General features: G+C 37.1%; 2 protein-coding genes across 15 annotated transcripts in view; both read left to right on the top strand.

Annotated features, from left to right (window-relative positions):
- LOC149730513 (titin-like) overlaps positions 1–10,742 on the top strand; it is a 106,797-nt gene extending 96,055 nt beyond the window's left edge. For 12 of the 14 annotated variants that reach the window (XM_089883840.1, XM_089883842.1, XM_089883841.1 and 9 more), the window contains 27 exons: positions 213–346; positions 476–579; positions 810–897; positions 991–1,135; positions 1,343–1,444; positions 1,737–1,909; positions 2,167–2,281; positions 2,531–2,601; positions 2,784–2,808; positions 2,949–3,100; positions 3,364–3,554; positions 3,757–3,913; positions 4,144–4,276; positions 4,483–4,635; positions 4,801–4,952; positions 5,196–5,427; positions 5,641–5,805; positions 6,099–6,231; positions 6,444–6,499; positions 6,901–6,984; positions 7,181–7,248; positions 7,620–7,734; positions 7,865–8,057; positions 8,341–8,432; positions 8,752–8,974; positions 9,315–9,452; positions 9,719–10,742. In XM_089883840.1, coding sequence (XP_089739966.1) covers positions 213–346; positions 476–579; positions 810–897; positions 991–1,135; positions 1,343–1,444; positions 1,737–1,909; positions 2,167–2,281; positions 2,531–2,601; positions 2,784–2,808; positions 2,949–3,100; positions 3,364–3,554; positions 3,757–3,913; positions 4,144–4,276; positions 4,483–4,635; positions 4,801–4,952; positions 5,196–5,427; positions 5,641–5,805; positions 6,099–6,231; positions 6,444–6,499; positions 6,901–6,984; positions 7,181–7,248; positions 7,620–7,734; positions 7,865–8,057; positions 8,341–8,432; positions 8,752–8,974; positions 9,315–9,452; positions 9,719–9,888 — 3,564 coding nt within the window. In that variant the 3' untranslated portion in view covers positions 9,889–10,742. Of the gene's footprint in view, positions 1–212; positions 347–475; positions 580–809; positions 898–990; positions 1,136–1,342; positions 1,445–1,736; positions 1,910–2,166; positions 2,282–2,530; positions 2,602–2,783; positions 2,809–2,948; positions 3,101–3,363; positions 3,555–3,756; positions 3,914–4,143; positions 4,277–4,393; positions 4,442–4,482; positions 4,636–4,800; positions 4,953–5,195; positions 5,428–5,640; positions 5,806–6,098; positions 6,232–6,443; positions 6,500–6,900; positions 6,985–7,180; positions 7,249–7,619; positions 7,735–7,864; positions 8,058–8,340; positions 8,433–8,751; positions 8,975–9,314; positions 9,453–9,718 lie in introns of those variants that run through there. The other 2 variants (XR_016385621.1, XM_089883850.1) reach the window with 2 other exon arrangements.
- Positions 10,743–11,582: 840 nt separating this feature from the next.
- Positions 11,583–17,131, top strand: LOC149730512 (peptidyl-prolyl cis-trans isomerase FKBP9-like). Its single transcript, XM_089883890.1, has 12 exons — positions 11,583–11,737; positions 11,992–12,107; positions 12,697–12,842; positions 13,212–13,288; positions 13,695–13,804; positions 14,125–14,270; positions 14,616–14,805; positions 15,079–15,224; positions 15,535–15,736; positions 15,869–16,014; positions 16,240–16,418; positions 16,608–17,131. The coding sequence occupies exons 1-12, from the start codon at positions 11,651–11,653 to the stop codon at positions 16,794–16,796; spliced, it is 1,734 nt and encodes a 577-aa protein (XP_089740016.1). The 5' UTR covers positions 11,583–11,650; the 3' UTR covers positions 16,797–17,131.
- Positions 17,132–17,204: the final 73 nt, after the last annotated feature.

Here is a 17,204-nt window from a genome sequence, read left to right as displayed (position 1 = left end):
ATTTAGACCAAATTTGGTTTATTGTCCCAACACCCAGGGTGCTACAACCCAATAGTGACCATTGGTGAATAGAAAATACAAGGTTCCACGCTGCTACCAATGTATGCGACCTATTTGCTGGCCATACAGAAAATCAAGGCCCATAAGTTACCATACCGAGCAAGGATAGCCAAATTATATTCAACACAAACCATTATCTTCCAATTTATAAGGAACCTCTTGACTGCTCCCTAGTGGATTATCTTCGCAACAAAGCCGACAGTCTTCCGTTCCACCATAGACATCGTATATCATTCAACGAAAGTGCCGACTCGGGGGATGACTCAGCTACTTTTTCAGAGGACAAGTAATGAATCGGCAAATTTTAAACAATTTTTTTTCTATATTAAAAAAACTTTTAATTTATTTGTTTTATCAATTTTAAAACTAAACTTGAATGGTTTTGAAATTTTAAAATGTAAACATTTTTTTACAGTTCATTGTCTCATGATTATGACATCACAAGGCGATTCTCAATTGTTTCGTTCAGCAGCGTTTCATCGGCAGCTTACGTGACAGCAGATGAAGCAGGATCCGAAAGTATTATGATGTCATATTTAACTATTTTATAATGGGATGACTATTATAATAAATTTCTCATCAAAAAATAAAAGTTTTTAAAAATTAGAAGATAGTTTTAGAACAATTGACCAAAATAGTTATCTATGGTTTTACGTGTACAAAGAGAACATTATTTATACAACTTGTAATAACATCTCATGTGTTGTAAAACTACATACGTTTGTTAATATAATTGTTGATTGTTACAGCCACGCTTGATTATTTTTCACCAAACGAAGATTTGATTTCCGCTGACGATTTCTTCAGCCCTGATTCGGAACATTATTTATCACAGGGGTAAGTTGGTTTATGGGGCAAGTTGGTTTATGGGGTAAGATGGGAAAGGACTACTCCATGTTATCTATGATGTAACATTGGTTATTATAACAGAGATTTACGAATGAAATCTTTACCTCCACCAAGTGATGATAATTTGTTCTGCCCACGACCTTTGACCCCAACATTGATGATGTCATCACCCAACATGATGACATCACCATTTCAAATTACAGCGTTCGACACAATTACCAACCAAGTAAGAACCCCATGTACCACTATGTTTATAACACAAGTTGTATAAAGTTATGGAACAATGGTTAGAGTGCTCGCATCTTAGACTAAAGTTCCATCGCTGCTACCATTGTGGTTGCACATGTGATCCAACCCAGTGGTCACTAATAGATTGTCCAAACCATCCACTATACAGAAACGCAATCACAATGTTTACTCAATTACTTTCCAGTCCTCCTCGGATGAAATGTTGACGGCCGACAGCGGAGGGGAAACCCCTGTTCCGCAACTCGATAGTGACGATGATGATGTCATAAAGCCACTATTGTTTGTGGTGAGTATTGTGACATCACTAAACATAGATTTGAAAACTTTATTTTTGTTCTCCCTGATAAAGATGCATGGTGTTGCAAAGTTGGGAGACAATTACCTTCATTAGATTATAATTGACAACTTTTTGTGAATCATATGGCTCAGTGGTGCTTAGTATTTAAAGTTAAAACATCTAATTTTAACTTCCAACATCATTGAAGATGGTTTTAGGTTTAAACCGAAATGTTCGAAGACAATTGTGTCATATATTATGTTTGTGTTGAAATTGAACAATACCCAATAATTGTGTTTAGAGTGGAGTGCGTGATGTTTCAGCGACGATTGGCACGAATGTGGAGTTGTCATGCACCGTGGAGTGCCAACCAACACCACGGGTCATTTGGTATAAAAATAATCAAAAAATCCCCCAAACAGAGAAAGTTGCCAACAGGTTTTTGACGGAAATCAAACGAGAAAATAAAAACCAGTAAATTTCATAATACTGTATTCGTAAATTGTATTTCTTGTAGATTTTGTCAAGTTTGTTTTTGTTTACAAACGACTATGGCACAAACCAGCCGTTCTGGAAATTAAAAGGTTTTCAATAGGATATGATAATATAATATATTGTTTCTATGAGGATGTTTATTTTCGCTTTAGCTGTTTAAAATATTATTTTTAAACTTTCTATTTCAAACATTTTAGTTTTTTTACTCCGTCCCCTATAACTTCCATGTTATACAGGTTCAAGATATCGTTGACCGTACACGATGTAAAACCAGATGATGGAGGGGAATATATGATGGCTGTCACTACAGCAGGTGGCAACTTGTTCTCATCAGGAAGTTTGATTATAGGGGTGAGTGGCTTGGGGGGGGTTTGAACCCGGGGATGATTGGGTTGTGGACGCTAATGGGTTGTCCAAATATGTAACTACTTGTTCAATGTATAAGAACCATCAATACCAATTCGCTTGATACAAAGCTGATGAATAAGATTTGCTTGAACACAAGATACTAAAATAAATGTGCCACCATTAAGACTTTTATTTTAATAATTTATCTATGTTTTGAATATATGTTTATATAATTTCCTTCTTTCTCTCCAGAGTTCCTTGGATTCGAAACCTCATGCTAAATATGAACTGATGAGGGAAATCCCTTCAAGTGTAAAATACAGGTTAATACTCCATGGAAACAATATCTGGGCTCTATTTTTACATAACATGTCGTATAACCTCTTCTATAATCTAGTCTTCTTCAGCATTGATAATCAACATAGTTTGAAACATCTGCTCAACATGAGTTTAGCATCCAATATCTTATCAATAAACTTAATTAAAATAAACTTTTTTTTTGCAGTTCCCCACAAACTGGAACTCCAAAAGTAAGTTAAATGTTGTTAAACTGATTAAATTCAAAATTAGTCGCTTATTTATCTTTGAATCCATGACTTCTGGACTAGAACCCAAGCTCTAACAAGATCATTGTTTAAGTTTCTTGTTTCAAAAAAGTGAAATACCCCAGGTGTTTCCCCCCTCCTTTGATGACATCACAGATGACGTTGAATGCAACATTGGCGACTCAGCAACTTTTCGAGTTACTGTGTTGGGAAATCCCCCACCGGTAGTTTCCTGGTACAAGGATAACGTTTTGTTGAACGAAGGCGAAATTGAAAGGTTTTTATATTTATATTGTTTTCATTCAAACAAACAAATATCACCAGCTGACTAAGCATTTGTGGAATTACAGCAATGTAGTTTGCATAAACCGTGTCTTTAAACTTTAAAGACTAATTGAACAACTTGTTTGAATTAACATTTTAATGAACTAATAATTTTTATTATTAACCTGTATTTTGTTGCTTTTTTTATTGTTTTAAATAATTTGGTCTCTGTGTTTTTTCTAAGAAATACATTAACCATTCAGTAATTTCTCCCAGAATCGACGAAGGCAACCAACACAGCATCATCATTCACGATGTCACGCATGAACGATCGGGTATTTACTCATGCACGGCGTCGAGCATCGCTGGTCATGTGACCTGTAAAGCTGAGTTGGAGGCCAAGCTTGAACCTGATTGGTCGAAATCTGATGAAACTTCCCTCCAAATTTCAAAACGAAGATTCAAAGGTCAAACATAATATAAATAAACCAACATAATATAAAGTAAATATAAATACGTCAATTATGAACTAATTAAACCATAGTAGTAGGTACTTTTTTTAATTTGAATTCTTAAAAAATTCTTAGAAAACACATTAGTACTAAAAAGAAAGAAATATTTTCTTGAATTTTAATATTTGAACAACTTTTGAAATTTTTGTTCCGGCAGATAATTACAAGGTAGATGACATCATCGGTCGTGGGGTGATTTCCCTCGTTAAGCGAGCAACTCATCGTGTAACGAACCACACGGTGGCAGCAAAGTTTATACAGAACAAACATAAAGATCATATAACTGCTCAAAACGAAATTGACATTTTAACAAAGTGAGTAAAATATTTGTGACCTGGGTGTTCCTGGTTCAAGGCTCACTCAAGTAACAAGGGTGGTTGATAAAACACATGTTGTGGTTTGTCGAAACACCCCATTAAAGCTGTTTACCTAATACCTCAAGATTGGATATTAATTTTCTTACATCCGTTATGAGCCTTATACACCACCAGACCAACCACAAAGCCAGGGGTTGGATTTCATAACTCATGGTTCTCTCCACCAGGTGTCAGCACAATCACATTGTGAAATTCTACGAAAGTTTCACGACTTCTCGCCACATGATCATTGTCACCGAAATTTGTAAAATTGAATTGTTTGAGTTCTTTGTGACATCACAATCCTTCTGTGAAGCAATGGTGAGATAAACAAACACTATGACATAATAATCTAACAACTGTAATGAATGAGAACGAAATTAATGACTAAAAAAATAAGTTGTTTATATATATTTTAAATCCAGAGCATTGTTTTAGAAATTGTCATTTTGCTGCCGTTTTTTGTTTTAAATCATTTGATCTTTTCCGCAACATTCCACCTGAGAATTAATCATCTCCAACTCCAGGTATCACGATACATGAAACAACTTTGTGAAGCAATATCGTATCTACATAGAAACAATATACTTCATCTTAATGTTAAACCCGAGAATATTTTACTCGATGAAAATTCAACTTTAAAGTTGATTAACTTTGGAAGCGCTCATCGTATGAATGAGGTGGGGGGTGTTATTGTGATGTCATGATATAGTAGATTGGTAATTGAATAAATGGAAATACTAAGTTTACACTTTCTGGATGATTGGTTTTTATTGATGCATTAAAAGTATTTTCGAACAAATTTTATCTGAGCACTGTAGAGAAATTAACAAATTTATTTCCAGGATTCTGTTATTTATTGGAATCGCGGAACTCCAGAGTTTGTGGCTCCGGAAGTTGTAACCTCGTGCCAAGTGACAACCGGCACTGACATGTGGAGTGTGGGGGTTGTCACTTATCTGGCATTAACAGGGGTTTCCCCCTTTGCGGGAGAAACGTAAGTTTTATAAATAATATCTTTATAAACCATTGCTGCCGCACATATTACGCTTGTTTACTAAAATGTCTCGTTGTTTTATTTGCCCACCGTAGTTTCCACGACCTCTTGGTCATTTTCATCATTGGCACTGCTTAATTATTGATTTAGGTAAAATGTTAGTTCGCAAATAATTGGCACAAGAGCTATTTTAAAAAACGTATATAATATCTATGTTTGTCTAATTATAGAAATATTATACAGAGACCAAATGACGTTGTTTCGGATCCGTGATTTTGACGAAAAACTAAATTTTAAACATTTTCATCAAATCTCGGAAAGTGGAAAAGATTTTGTATCGATGTTGATTGTGATGTCACAATCCTCCCGATTGTCTGCTGATGATGTCATAAACCATGAATGGATGGCATCATCAGTTGAGAAGAAACTTGAAACAGAACGTTTGAAATATTTTCAATCAAGGAGGAAATGGCAGGTAGGTTAATAATACTGTGTGTCTTTGGGCAAGTTACATACGTGGTAACTTGTAAGCAAACACGAGGTGTGTGAATAACCGTGTTGTAACGACTGTCGTTGCCCCGCCATGCAAGATATATAAGTAAAATTTATAATTGCTTCATAGAAAACACTTTAAATCTTTCAATCTTGTGATAAATAGGTTTATGTTGAACTTATCATTAATTTTCAGCGTTCGTTGCTCACCGGTAAGTCAACCCTCACAATCCGCTCTATGACATCACTATTACATGGGGAGTATGGTTCCACCTCATTGGCCGTACCTCGTCATGTGATCGATGATGTCACTTCCTCTACGACCGTTACCGAGTCCGAGGATGAAGAGCCCCCACTGGTGGTGAGTATATAAGATATCTATGGTGGGATACCATAATTAGTGTTTGTGTTGTAACAATAGATAACTCATAAATATAAAAGTTTTGTTGCTGTGAATTGATATGTTTATTTGTCACTTGTGTAAGGAAGGTGGGGGTAATATACAACATTGTAAAGATTGGGAGCAACGTCAAAACTACAATCGTTATACCACGTTTATCGATAAAAAAGAAATACAAACTCACCACACAAAAGTCATAACTTTTTCATTCTAACTCTTTCAAAGTAACTAAGTAATATAACCCCCCATTCCAGCCCCGTCCCAACCCCACCCCCACAATCCAAATATCGAGCCCCCTAACTTCACCCGCCGTGGAAAGAAGGGAAATCTTCAAAGCAGGGAGAAGTTTGAGCGGGTCCATGGAACGCCCCCTTCAACTTAAAGAGGGTGGGTACCATATATAGTGGGTGTGGGGTTTGTTTATAAACATTTTCAATGACCAGTGTAATGGAGGTTATAAAGTGAAGGGTATTCATGTTCTATCATGTATGGGTAAGGTCATTGGGTTGGCTTTTGTTGGCAGTTTCATAATGCATGAGACAGTTGCTATATTTGTGTTATTTCATGTTTTTATTTAATTTACGATATTTTTATAACAGATCGAAGCAAACCACCGGAGGGCAGGAGATTGGATTTGTTGCAAGTTGGTAAAAAGGTGGGTTGTGGTTGGTCCTTATATGGTGGTGGGTGATATGGTTGGTGGGTGATATGGTGGTGGGTGATATGGTGGTAGGTGATATGGTTGGTGGGTGATGTGGGTGGTGGGTGATATGGTTGGTGGGTGATATGGTTGGTGGGTGATGTGGGTGGTGGGTGATATGGTTGGTGGGTGATATGGTTGGTGGGTGATATGGTTGGTTGTTACATGGTTCATGATGAAATTACTGTGAACCAAATATAATGGTTCTGTTGGATGGAAATAAATTGTTGGGTGAAATAGGTTTGTGGGTTTGATATGATGGGGTGGATGGTTTATGCTGGGGTTGGGTGTAAGGGAGGATATACATTGGTATATACCATGGGTCCAAAAATGTCCGCTCACTTTTTCATTTCCAGCAAGTGAGTTTTGAGGAAAAAGTTGACATTGTGACATCATCGGATGACAATGTGTTTGATGATGTCATAAAGGAACCACAAGAAGTAAGTTCGGCGTAAATCAATTGAAGAATTCTGTTGGTTTTTCAATGTTTTAATAAAATCTTTTTTTATCGTGTTTACTTGTAGCGTGTTTTAACAACAGTTGTTTTGTTGTTATTTTTTCTTTGTTATTTTAATAAATTTTATCTTTGCTATTTAATAATAGAAATACCAAATATAATATTATGCTTTGTTACAGAACAATGAGTCGAAACAGCATCACCTAGTGGGAAGATCGGAGCCAGAGACGAAGAGAAAAAAGAAAACGTGAGAAAGTTTAACTATGTCAAATTTGTTGTTGCTGGTATATTAATTCATGACAAAGTGGCTTGCGTGTCTGCTTCCCGCACAGAGGGTACAGCTACGAGGCTCGTGGTTGCTACCATTGTGGGCGTATGTGTCCTTGGGCAAGGCACTTAACAGCAATTGCTTCAACCTAGTGGTCACTAATGGGTACAGAATTAATAAAATTCTTTCGGTTAATTTATTTCCAATACCCAAGAATGCCGTAATATAAACAAAGTCTTGAAGGTTTGAACAGTAAGGCAACTAAATATAGTTGTTTTAATGTAAAATATGAATATTTTAGTTTTTATTTTTGTTGGTAATTCTTTTATTATATGATTGTTTTGCAACAGAAACACTCGTGTCGTGCGTCATCGATCATTTGACGTACCCGTGTCCTCGTCTGATGAGGAAACGAGTGAAGTTAGGGGTAAAGAGGGGGTTTCCCATCATGTAACCCCACACAAGGTAAGCCACGCTTTGACAAAAGTAGTTTTGCTTGTAGCAGGTTTTAACGACTGTTGTTTTTGTTGCTAATTCTCTTCTCTTTACTGTTTTAATTTTAATGAATTTAATCTTTTGAGTATTTTATATTAAGGGTAAACTGGGGGTTCCCCATGCTTCAACTGAAATAAGGGGTAAGGAGGGGAATCCCAGTCCCCCTCGGTGTTCGATCAAGCGGAGAATTTGGGGTCGGGCTGCTTCACTTGACAGCGAGCATGGGGGAATACCCAAACCAAGAAAGGGGATTTTAAAGAAGGGGAATTCCACAGATTCAGAAACTTCTGGAAGTAAGTTTGGATGAATTTTGTTTATCCGATGTATAACACGTGTGTTATGTTCCATACACCTCTTGCCCGCTTACTAGTGATCACATCTGTAACTTTGTGATAATGGCTATTAATTTAGACAACCCATTAGTGACCACTGAGTTGGAGTAATTGCCGTTAAGTGTCTTGCCCAAGGACACATCTGCCCACAATAGTAGCAACATCAAGCCTCGAACCCACGCCCACCACTCCCATTTCACACCACTAACATAAGTTCAAATCAACTTAAATTAAAAACCTCCAGACCAGAAGTTTCGTCCCTTAAAGACGGGAGATGAGAAATATCCCGATGTTGGAAACTACAAAAGAAAAGTTATTCGTAAAGTGAATACTCTGGTGAGATTTGTTGTTTCAATTATGTTTAACTTCAGATAACTTTCATTATTTCACGTTTTTTAACCCCAACCACTGACCTTTGTAAGTGGTGTTTTATGCTTTATGTTGAGTAATGTAGAACACGCAGCAAGCTTTGCGAATATTATCGACATAATGTTAAGATTTCGGCCAGAGTTGGCACATTACCTCGAGCCCCTAAATGATACAACCATCATCAACGACAGGGTTGGAGAAATTGCCAAGCACACATACACCTACAATCAGTGGCAACATTAAGAATCAACTTTTGTTGTTAACAAAACAAACTTTCTTTGTTTAGCCGGGCTCTGGTGCGCCACCTAGCAGCCCTCTTTCTTCCATATCTTCCGTCACAAGGAGGCGCCAGATGATGGTCCGAGGATTGTCGGTTGATTCAGCAATCCGACCCTCGATGGTAAAGGGAGGGTTACGGGGGCCATTGTTTGAACAACGACATCATAATGATGATAGTGATGTCACAACAGCAGGGGCGATGATGCGAGGAAGTCCGCTTCAAAATAGAAGTAAAACATATTATTTAATTAACTGTGGGCATGAATCAAAAATAAATAAACGATATTAATTATTGAAATGAGCAAAAATGAACAAACTTTATTTTGTCTCTTTGTTCTGAGTAACGAAGTCATAATATACAAACAACGGGGAAGTAACGGTGAAGCGAAAATCGTTAATAAGGCGCTTATGGAAAAAAGCGGTTAAACTTTTAATAGAATTTTCCTGCGTTCGTTATAAAAATATTCAATAAAGTGAATGAACCAGCATTGTTGCGCAATATAACCATTGAAAGTAAAGTTTGGGGGTTGGAAATAAAACCGAAAAAATATTGATTTTATTTTTCTCCAGGTTTTTCTCCACTGAGGGGAAACACCCCCGACCCCCCAATAATATCCCGAGTCGTGGGGGCCGATGTTTGGGTCAGGTGGTCACCTTCCCATTGTGACTCAGCACAAATAAGCTACCGTTTGGAAATGCAAAGTCATGGTTTGTTGAAATTCAATGTTTTGAAGTTTGATATTTATGTTTGTGATCTTCAATCAATTAAAATCATCTTTTATCCTTGTTCCCGATGTTCCCGATGTTCCCGATGTTTCCATTCATAGTGTGCAACCACTTTTGTTTTGTTGTTAATTCCCATTTCTTATACTTTTTATTTAATTTTATCTTTATTATTATTTCGCTATTGCCATTCATAATAAATAAAGTTTCCATCATTAGAATTACTGTAGAAATTCCAACATAACTTCCAGGTTCATCCTCGTGGAAAATTGTTGCTGAAAACATCAAATCAACCTCCTATCATGTGATCGGGCTAGATCGTCGTTTGTCGTATGTTTTCCGTGTCGCTGCCACCACTAGTGGGCAATATGGAGTGTTCAGTCAACCGTCACAGAATGTTTCGTTCATGAAGAAAAGATAAAAGTGTCATCAATCACCTTTGTGATGTCATCATCAAACGTTTTTCAGAGAAAAGATAACAGCTGTATCTGTCTTCCTGATGTCATTATCAAACTTCTTCGTGGTGTCATTATCAAACTTCTTTATGATGTCATTGTGATATCAAGAAACTCAAGACTGAAAAAAACAATAAAAGTTTTTGCAAAAGCTGGGATTCCTTGGACATTGGGTGTTAAAAGGTGTAATAAATATAGTTAGAACCAATTGTTTATTTATTATTTTACATTTTCAAGCAACATTTTACATAAACGTGATTTATTCGTTCATTACATTCATTAATATGATTGTTTTAGTTTGTTTATTATTTGTTTTATTTCGTTTCATTTTTAAATTTTCAAAAATTGTCGACTCATCAGTAAATTGATGACGTAACAGTAGAGTGTAAACAAACATATGACGTAACAATGCTCATTATTATTCACATTGTCGACTTCATAAACCTTGTTTATATTTGAATTGCTCCAACCCAGTGGTCACTAATGGATTGTATAAATTGTCAGCCAAACCAAAATCAATCATCAACAAAGTTACATACATGGTAACTCGTAAGCGAGCACGTGTTAAACCCGTGTAATAAGGGCTGTCGTTGCCCCGACATAAAGTTAAAGTTAATTCAATTCACAAACTAAATAGACGTCGCCCTACTACACTTGTATATTGGTCACCAAATATGACCCCTATGTTGAATGAATGAACAAAACACGACATGTCATTTATATGACGTCGTATTTCTCCTTGTGCATGTGTTGCGCTTTCAATTATTGTCATTTTTATTAAAAATCGCTCAAAAATGTAAAATACACGTTCATAGTTGTGGTTGTTTCTTGGATTTGAAAGTATTATTATGCTGTTACCATTGATGCTGTATGTGTCCTTGAGCGTAAAACAACAATTGATCCAACTCAGTGGTCAGTAATAGGTTGTTAGCCATTTATAGTTGCCCAAATGACTAATGAGGTGTAATGCAATAAGGTAACCGTGTTATAAGGATGATTGTTGCCCCGCAGCATCAGGATAAATTAACTACATTCATACAAAAAGTTATGTAATGGCTTTGTAAATATGAGTAATAATAAATGGTCAAGTATATATGATTTCTATGTAAAAGTATATGATGTCTATGTTTTATAGGATTGATATTATAGGATTTCTATGTTCAAATGTATATGATTTCTATGTGAATATGTATATATAAGATTTCTATGGGTTTTTAAATAAACATAGATAGCATATATTAATCACAAGGTCGTAATTAATTGGGGACATATATTGAATTACAATATATTTAGATTAGGAATACATTACTGGGTCAGTGAAGCAAACGCTGCAACTTATCCACCAATTGCTTTCCAGCATTGAGCAAATGTTGAAGTCACGTGTTACTTTTCACGCCTTATTGCACAAAAGCTAGACATGCTGTAATACCGGTGTCTGGTTAGATGGAAGTCTGGTATGCGGGGGGGGGATTGTTAGGTGCGTGGTTGAATGAGACTATGTGTGGAACCTTCACAGTGAAAGTGTATGGTTATGCGTTATTGTGAGTATATAACATTATATGGTGATGATATATTTCTGTGTTAATGTGTTTATATGTATAAACATATTTTATGCAATTAATCTACTCATAATGCTAATTGTTGTGTATTTGAATGTGTTTGCTTTGCTTCGTATATATAAAGATGTAATGCCAATTACCTAATATTTAGGTCAAACATAGATATCATATGTTTGTAATGTTTTATAAGATCTTTATTGTTTGTTTCTTTTTGATATTGAAAGTATTTTGTAAAGAATTGGAAAACAATGATAAGGTGGGTTTGATGTTTTATTAATTATTGCTTCGTGGGCTGTGAGGTTTGGGAGCAACTTTGGAAAACCTAATAATGCAAAAAAAACCAGAATGTGAGACACGTGATGTAAATTTGAATTCAACCACTTTCCAAAGGTGGTGTAAGTATCGTAAACGCATGCAATATCCTGTGAAGAGAAAGTAAACCCTTTTTAACGTGACAGAACAAAATCTCTGTTTGTGCATTTTTAGCAGCACCCCATGTTTTGAAACCAGGTTGACATAAAAGTGATTTGGAAGCCACAAGTTTGTAAACGTTTCGTTGAAAAAGGAGATTTTGTTCGTTACCATTATTATGGGATGCACACGGATGGAAAAGTGTTTGATACAAGGTAGGATTTGTGTACCTCAGGTGTAGTGGGAGGGGTGTTATATATGAGGGGTTGGGGAAATATCATGGGGTAACGGTCAGAGCGGGTTTGTATTTATTTAAGAATATTTTAAACATAAATAAATTTACAACCCAGGGGTTGCAAGATTCTTGGAGTAGTTTTGAATAACTTGTTCCATTTAAATAAACATCATTTATCCGGCGCCGTGGCGCGGTGGTTAGCGCGCCTGCCTGTAACCCAGAGGTAATGGGTTCAAGGCTCGTCGCTGCTACCATTGTGGGTGTATGTGTCCTTGGGCAAGACACTTAACGGCAATTGCTCCAACACAGTGGTCACTAATGGGTTGTCCAAATTATCAGCCATACATAAAAACGAAAAAAATCCCCAAGAAAATAATCACCCACAAAGTAACATACTTGGTAACTCGTAAGCTGGCGCGAGGTGCACACCCGTGTTATAACGACTGTCGTTTTCCGGCCATGCGAGGATAAAGTAAGTTACATACTTTCATTACATTCATAGTTAAGATAGTTTTTAAACTCTGAAATTTTGGGTAATATGGGACAATATTTATATTTGTTTACCAAAGTTACCAGCGTGCGAAAACCTACGACACGTATGTTGGTTCTGGTTGGTTGATTCCGGGCATGGATGATGGATTGTTGGGGACATGCGTGAACGAACACAGACTTATCTCCATCCCACCTAGTCTGGCTTATGGGGAAGATGGGACAGGTGATGGGATAATATTTGACAAGTTTTTGTAATAAATTTTAAGTTAAATTGATAAATAATATATGTATATATATATCCTAAATTTTATAAAACTTATTTTATTTTTACTAATGCACACGTTTACATCTTCAGCGTGCAGCAAATAATTTCACAACAGCTGCATTAAAATATACATTATATTTCAATAAGCCAATAACACTGGTTACTGGTACACTGCTGTTAAAAGTGAAACAGTAAATTTCATTTCACCAACATTTGTTCTGCTATATGACATGGTGTTTGGGCAACGGGTTTCTTTATGTTTTGGTTTACAATCAAAGAAAATATTGTGTTTTACATAAACATTCAACAAACTTGTTCAACCCCCAGATGACATCCCTGGTAACTCAACCCTTTTGTTCAACTTTGTGTTGGTTGATATTTGGAACAGCAAGGACGATGTTAAGGTACTTTCATGCATCAATGGTTAATATCAACCTGCTTATTTTAATTTTACTTTTTGTTCTGTATTGGTGAGGTCGTACATTGGTGAGGGCCTGGGATTTCAGCCACTTGCCAAATTACTATTTCAAGATAAAACTGACAATCATTTTTACTTCCACAGTGCATTTGTGACACAACTTTTCCCTTGTTTTGATTTCCTTGTCATTATAGCTCACAAAGTATAGCGGTGATAATATGTTCCCATTATACTGTACTTACTATAGTGGTTTGTAAAAGAAGTGTTCATGGCACTTTACAAAATGTATTTTTACTAATTAAAATTATTGACTAATTAAATTAAAATTATTGGACACATGTAATTTATTATTATTGAACAGTTTAATAATTGCCAATTAATTAACGACGCAGATCACGACAACTTACATGCCCGAGACTTGCGAGAGAAAATTAGAAGATTCTGATTATGTTCGTTACCATTATAACGGAACATTGCTCAATGGGAAAGTGTTCCATACCAGGTGACATAGATATCATATTATAAGGATGAGAACTTGAATAAATATAACTTGTTTTATTCTGGCGTGGTGTGGTGACAGCCGGCAATGACATGGGTGTTCTGTTCCAAACTCAACAAAGTTTTAGTGACCACTGGGTTTGAGCAATTGAGTTGTGTGTTGTTCAAGGACACATACAATTGTAGCAACGTTGTGCTTTGAACCCATGACCTCTGAGTTAGAGGCAGGCGTGCTAAACACCGTGCCACACCACCAGTATGAGTGACTCACCCATAGTAGCCCCCCCTCATGCCCACAGTCGAACATTAACCTTTTTACTTCAGTTATGAAGAGGATTCAACGTACAACACATACGTTGGGCAAGGTTGGTTGATCAAAGGGATGGACGTGGGGTTAGTCGGGGCTTGCTTCGGGGAGCGACGAACAATAGAGATCCCGCCCCATCTTGGGTACGGGGAAAAAGGGGATGGTTAGTGGATTTCTATGTTTCATACTATGTTATTTCTATGTTTAAGTAACCTTTGTTTATTTTTTACTGCCCAATTATGACACAATTTAGTCGGAATGTTTCTTATTGTGCAATGTTTGTTTGACGCAATTTTTGTTTGTTATTAGTTTTGTAGCGCTTAATCCTTAGTTTTATTTCAACTTCATGAGCATTAGATCAGGGCCAGATTCATGAAATCCATCAGATAATTCCCTGAAACTGTTTTTTTACTTTTAATTAAATATTTCATATATCAACATTTTTTAATCTAAAATTCTCATAAAAAAAGAAATTATAATTTTTAAGCGTTTAAATTTTTTCTTTTAGGTAAAAACATCCCGGCTTCAGCAACGATAGTATTTGACATAGAAATCATAGATTTCCACAACCCAAAAGACGAACCCCAGATTAAAATTGTGGTTGAAGTTGAGGGGTGCGAAAGAAAACTTGAATCATCGGATTTTGTTCGTTATCATTACAACGGAAGCTTTGCTGATGGAAGTTTGTTCGATTCAAGGTGGGGTGTTGTGGGTTCTTACTGCGTGTGTGTGAAGTCACATCACGCGTGTGTCTTCTTATCATTGAGTATGGAGTATAAAAAATAAATAAAAAAAAAATATACCAAAAAATAACTGCCCACAAAGTTACATACGTGGTAACTTGTAAGTTGGTGCGAGGTGTATGAAACATAACATCCGTGTTATAACGACTGTCACATAAAAAATCTACTCTCAATCATATGAAACAGAAACATCTTATGATAATCTAAAATTTCCTTTCTTTCTCTCAGTTACCAACGGAATAAAACATACGACACGTACGTTGGGTTTAAACGGGTGATACCCGGGATGGAGTTGGGGTTGGTGGGGTCTTGCATGGGTGAACGAAGGGTCATCAAACTACCCCCACACCTGGGGTATGGGGAGCCTGGCATAGGTGGGTTGTTGTGGTTGCTGTGTGGACTACCCAGCTACAAGCGCGGACATAAGACTACCCAGCTCTCTTTACACTGATGATGAACCAAGTGAAACATCTGCATGCGTCTCTTACATCATCAGTGTAAAATGAGAGCTGAACTGGCAGTGTTTATAAAGTTGTACACAAGTGCACCCACCATTTGTGTCCTTGGCAAACAGTGGCGTCATCGTTTTGTTGAAACTCTCCTGACTTCTTGTTAATGTTATAAAGCTTTTGCAATTCTTTTATGAAATCTCAACATATTACCGACTCCATTATGACATCACAGAGGGTCGTATCCCGGGTAGTGCCGTCCTCATATTCTCCGTTCATATCGTTGACTTCCACAATCCCAAGGATGATGTTGAGATCAAAGTCGAGTCGATGCCGCCATCTTGTTTGGAGGACGGGGTCGTAGTAGCGAGGAAGGGGAATTACCTCACGTATGATTATAAACTCTTGCTTATGGATGGAACGTTCATTGAATCAAGGTGCGTGTGTTTGGGGTGGTGGGTTCAAGGCCAAGAGTGGTGGGTTCACACCCGTGTTATAACAACCGCCGTTGCCCCGCACATGGGGATATAAAATTCCATTCTTTTGTAACACTTGTTTTTGTTCCACAGCACTGACAGTACGGGTGATTGGGGAAACTACCTCGGTCGGGGTGAACTTATCCCCGGGGTTGAAAGGGGGTTAACCGGGATGTGTGTGGGTGAGATTAGGAGGGTGGTTGTCCCCCCACATATTGGGTACGGGGAGCAAGGAAGGGGTAAGTTGGTTGTGGGATTCAAAGATTATAAAATGTGGATAAAACTTGGATAAAAAGATAAAACAACTCCTCGCGTGATCAGAAACGACAGTTGTTATAACACAGGTGTTCTGTTTCATACACCTCGTGCCCGCTTACGAAGTATAATTTTAGTAGACATAACTGATTGAGGTTAATATATATATGTCATGGAACTTGGTCCTCAATTATTATTCTTCTAACAAGATTCACTGAACATTCCCGGAAGTGCCGTCCTCGTTTACACGTTCCATCTCCACAAGATCCAGGAATCTCTGCCTGAAGGTTTCACCTTCGTGTGGTCCAAAGAATATTCGCCGCAAAGTAAGGAAGAAGTTTTCGCGGCAATGGATGAAGACAAAGATGAACAAGTTTCGCTGCCTGAGGTGAGTATGTGGTGTCTATGGTTGGTACATATACTCACTGCTGAAGCTATTGCAGTGTGTGGATAAGCAGACCTGACTTTTGGTTGGTTTGGTCATTTATATCATGCAGGACATGAGTTTATAACCCCGGCTATGCCTAGCACATAAGTGGCGATTGTCACACACTATGAAAAAGTTACCACCCCACAGATGACATCATTCATACTCGATCAAGTGGAACGTGGCCACGCCCATCTGCTCCCCGGTCACGCCCCCGAAAAAGTGATCACCGACCTCTTCAAGACGCAAGACATCGACCACGACGAAGCTCTCACCATCGAGGAGTTTCGTCTAAAGATGCCGGATGCTCTCGGGGAGAAAGTGGGAGATGAGCTGTGATGATGTCATCATGATATGACGTCATCAATGTATGATGTCATTATAGTATGACATCATCAATCTATGATGAGCTGTGATGATGTCATCATGATATGACGTCATCAATGTATGATGTCATTATAGTATGACATCATCAATCTATGATGTCATTTACAACTTTGCTTCTGTAAGCTTATGACATCATAAATTGATGATGTCACTAAAAAAGCGGTTGCAGTTACCTGGTGGTACTTATGCAGTATTAAACACGGTGCTTTTATAAAAAGTAACTTATCAATCATTTTTTCGTATTTTTACATTTCATGACAGCATAAAATAAATTGACAATTGCACAATCGTATGTATTCAAGAGAGTGGCAACCATGGTTAAGTCACTCAAGTTCCACCCATGAGAATATAAATGACCAA

Source organism: Ciona robusta, chromosome 9 (assembly GCF_009617815.1).
Source record: "Ciona robusta chromosome 9, ASM961781v2".
Taxonomy (NCBI): domain Eukaryota; kingdom Metazoa; phylum Chordata; class Ascidiacea; order Phlebobranchia; family Cionidae; genus Ciona; species Ciona robusta.
Note: the sequence above shows the minus strand (reverse complement) of the source record. Positions and strands in the feature narration are given on the sequence as shown.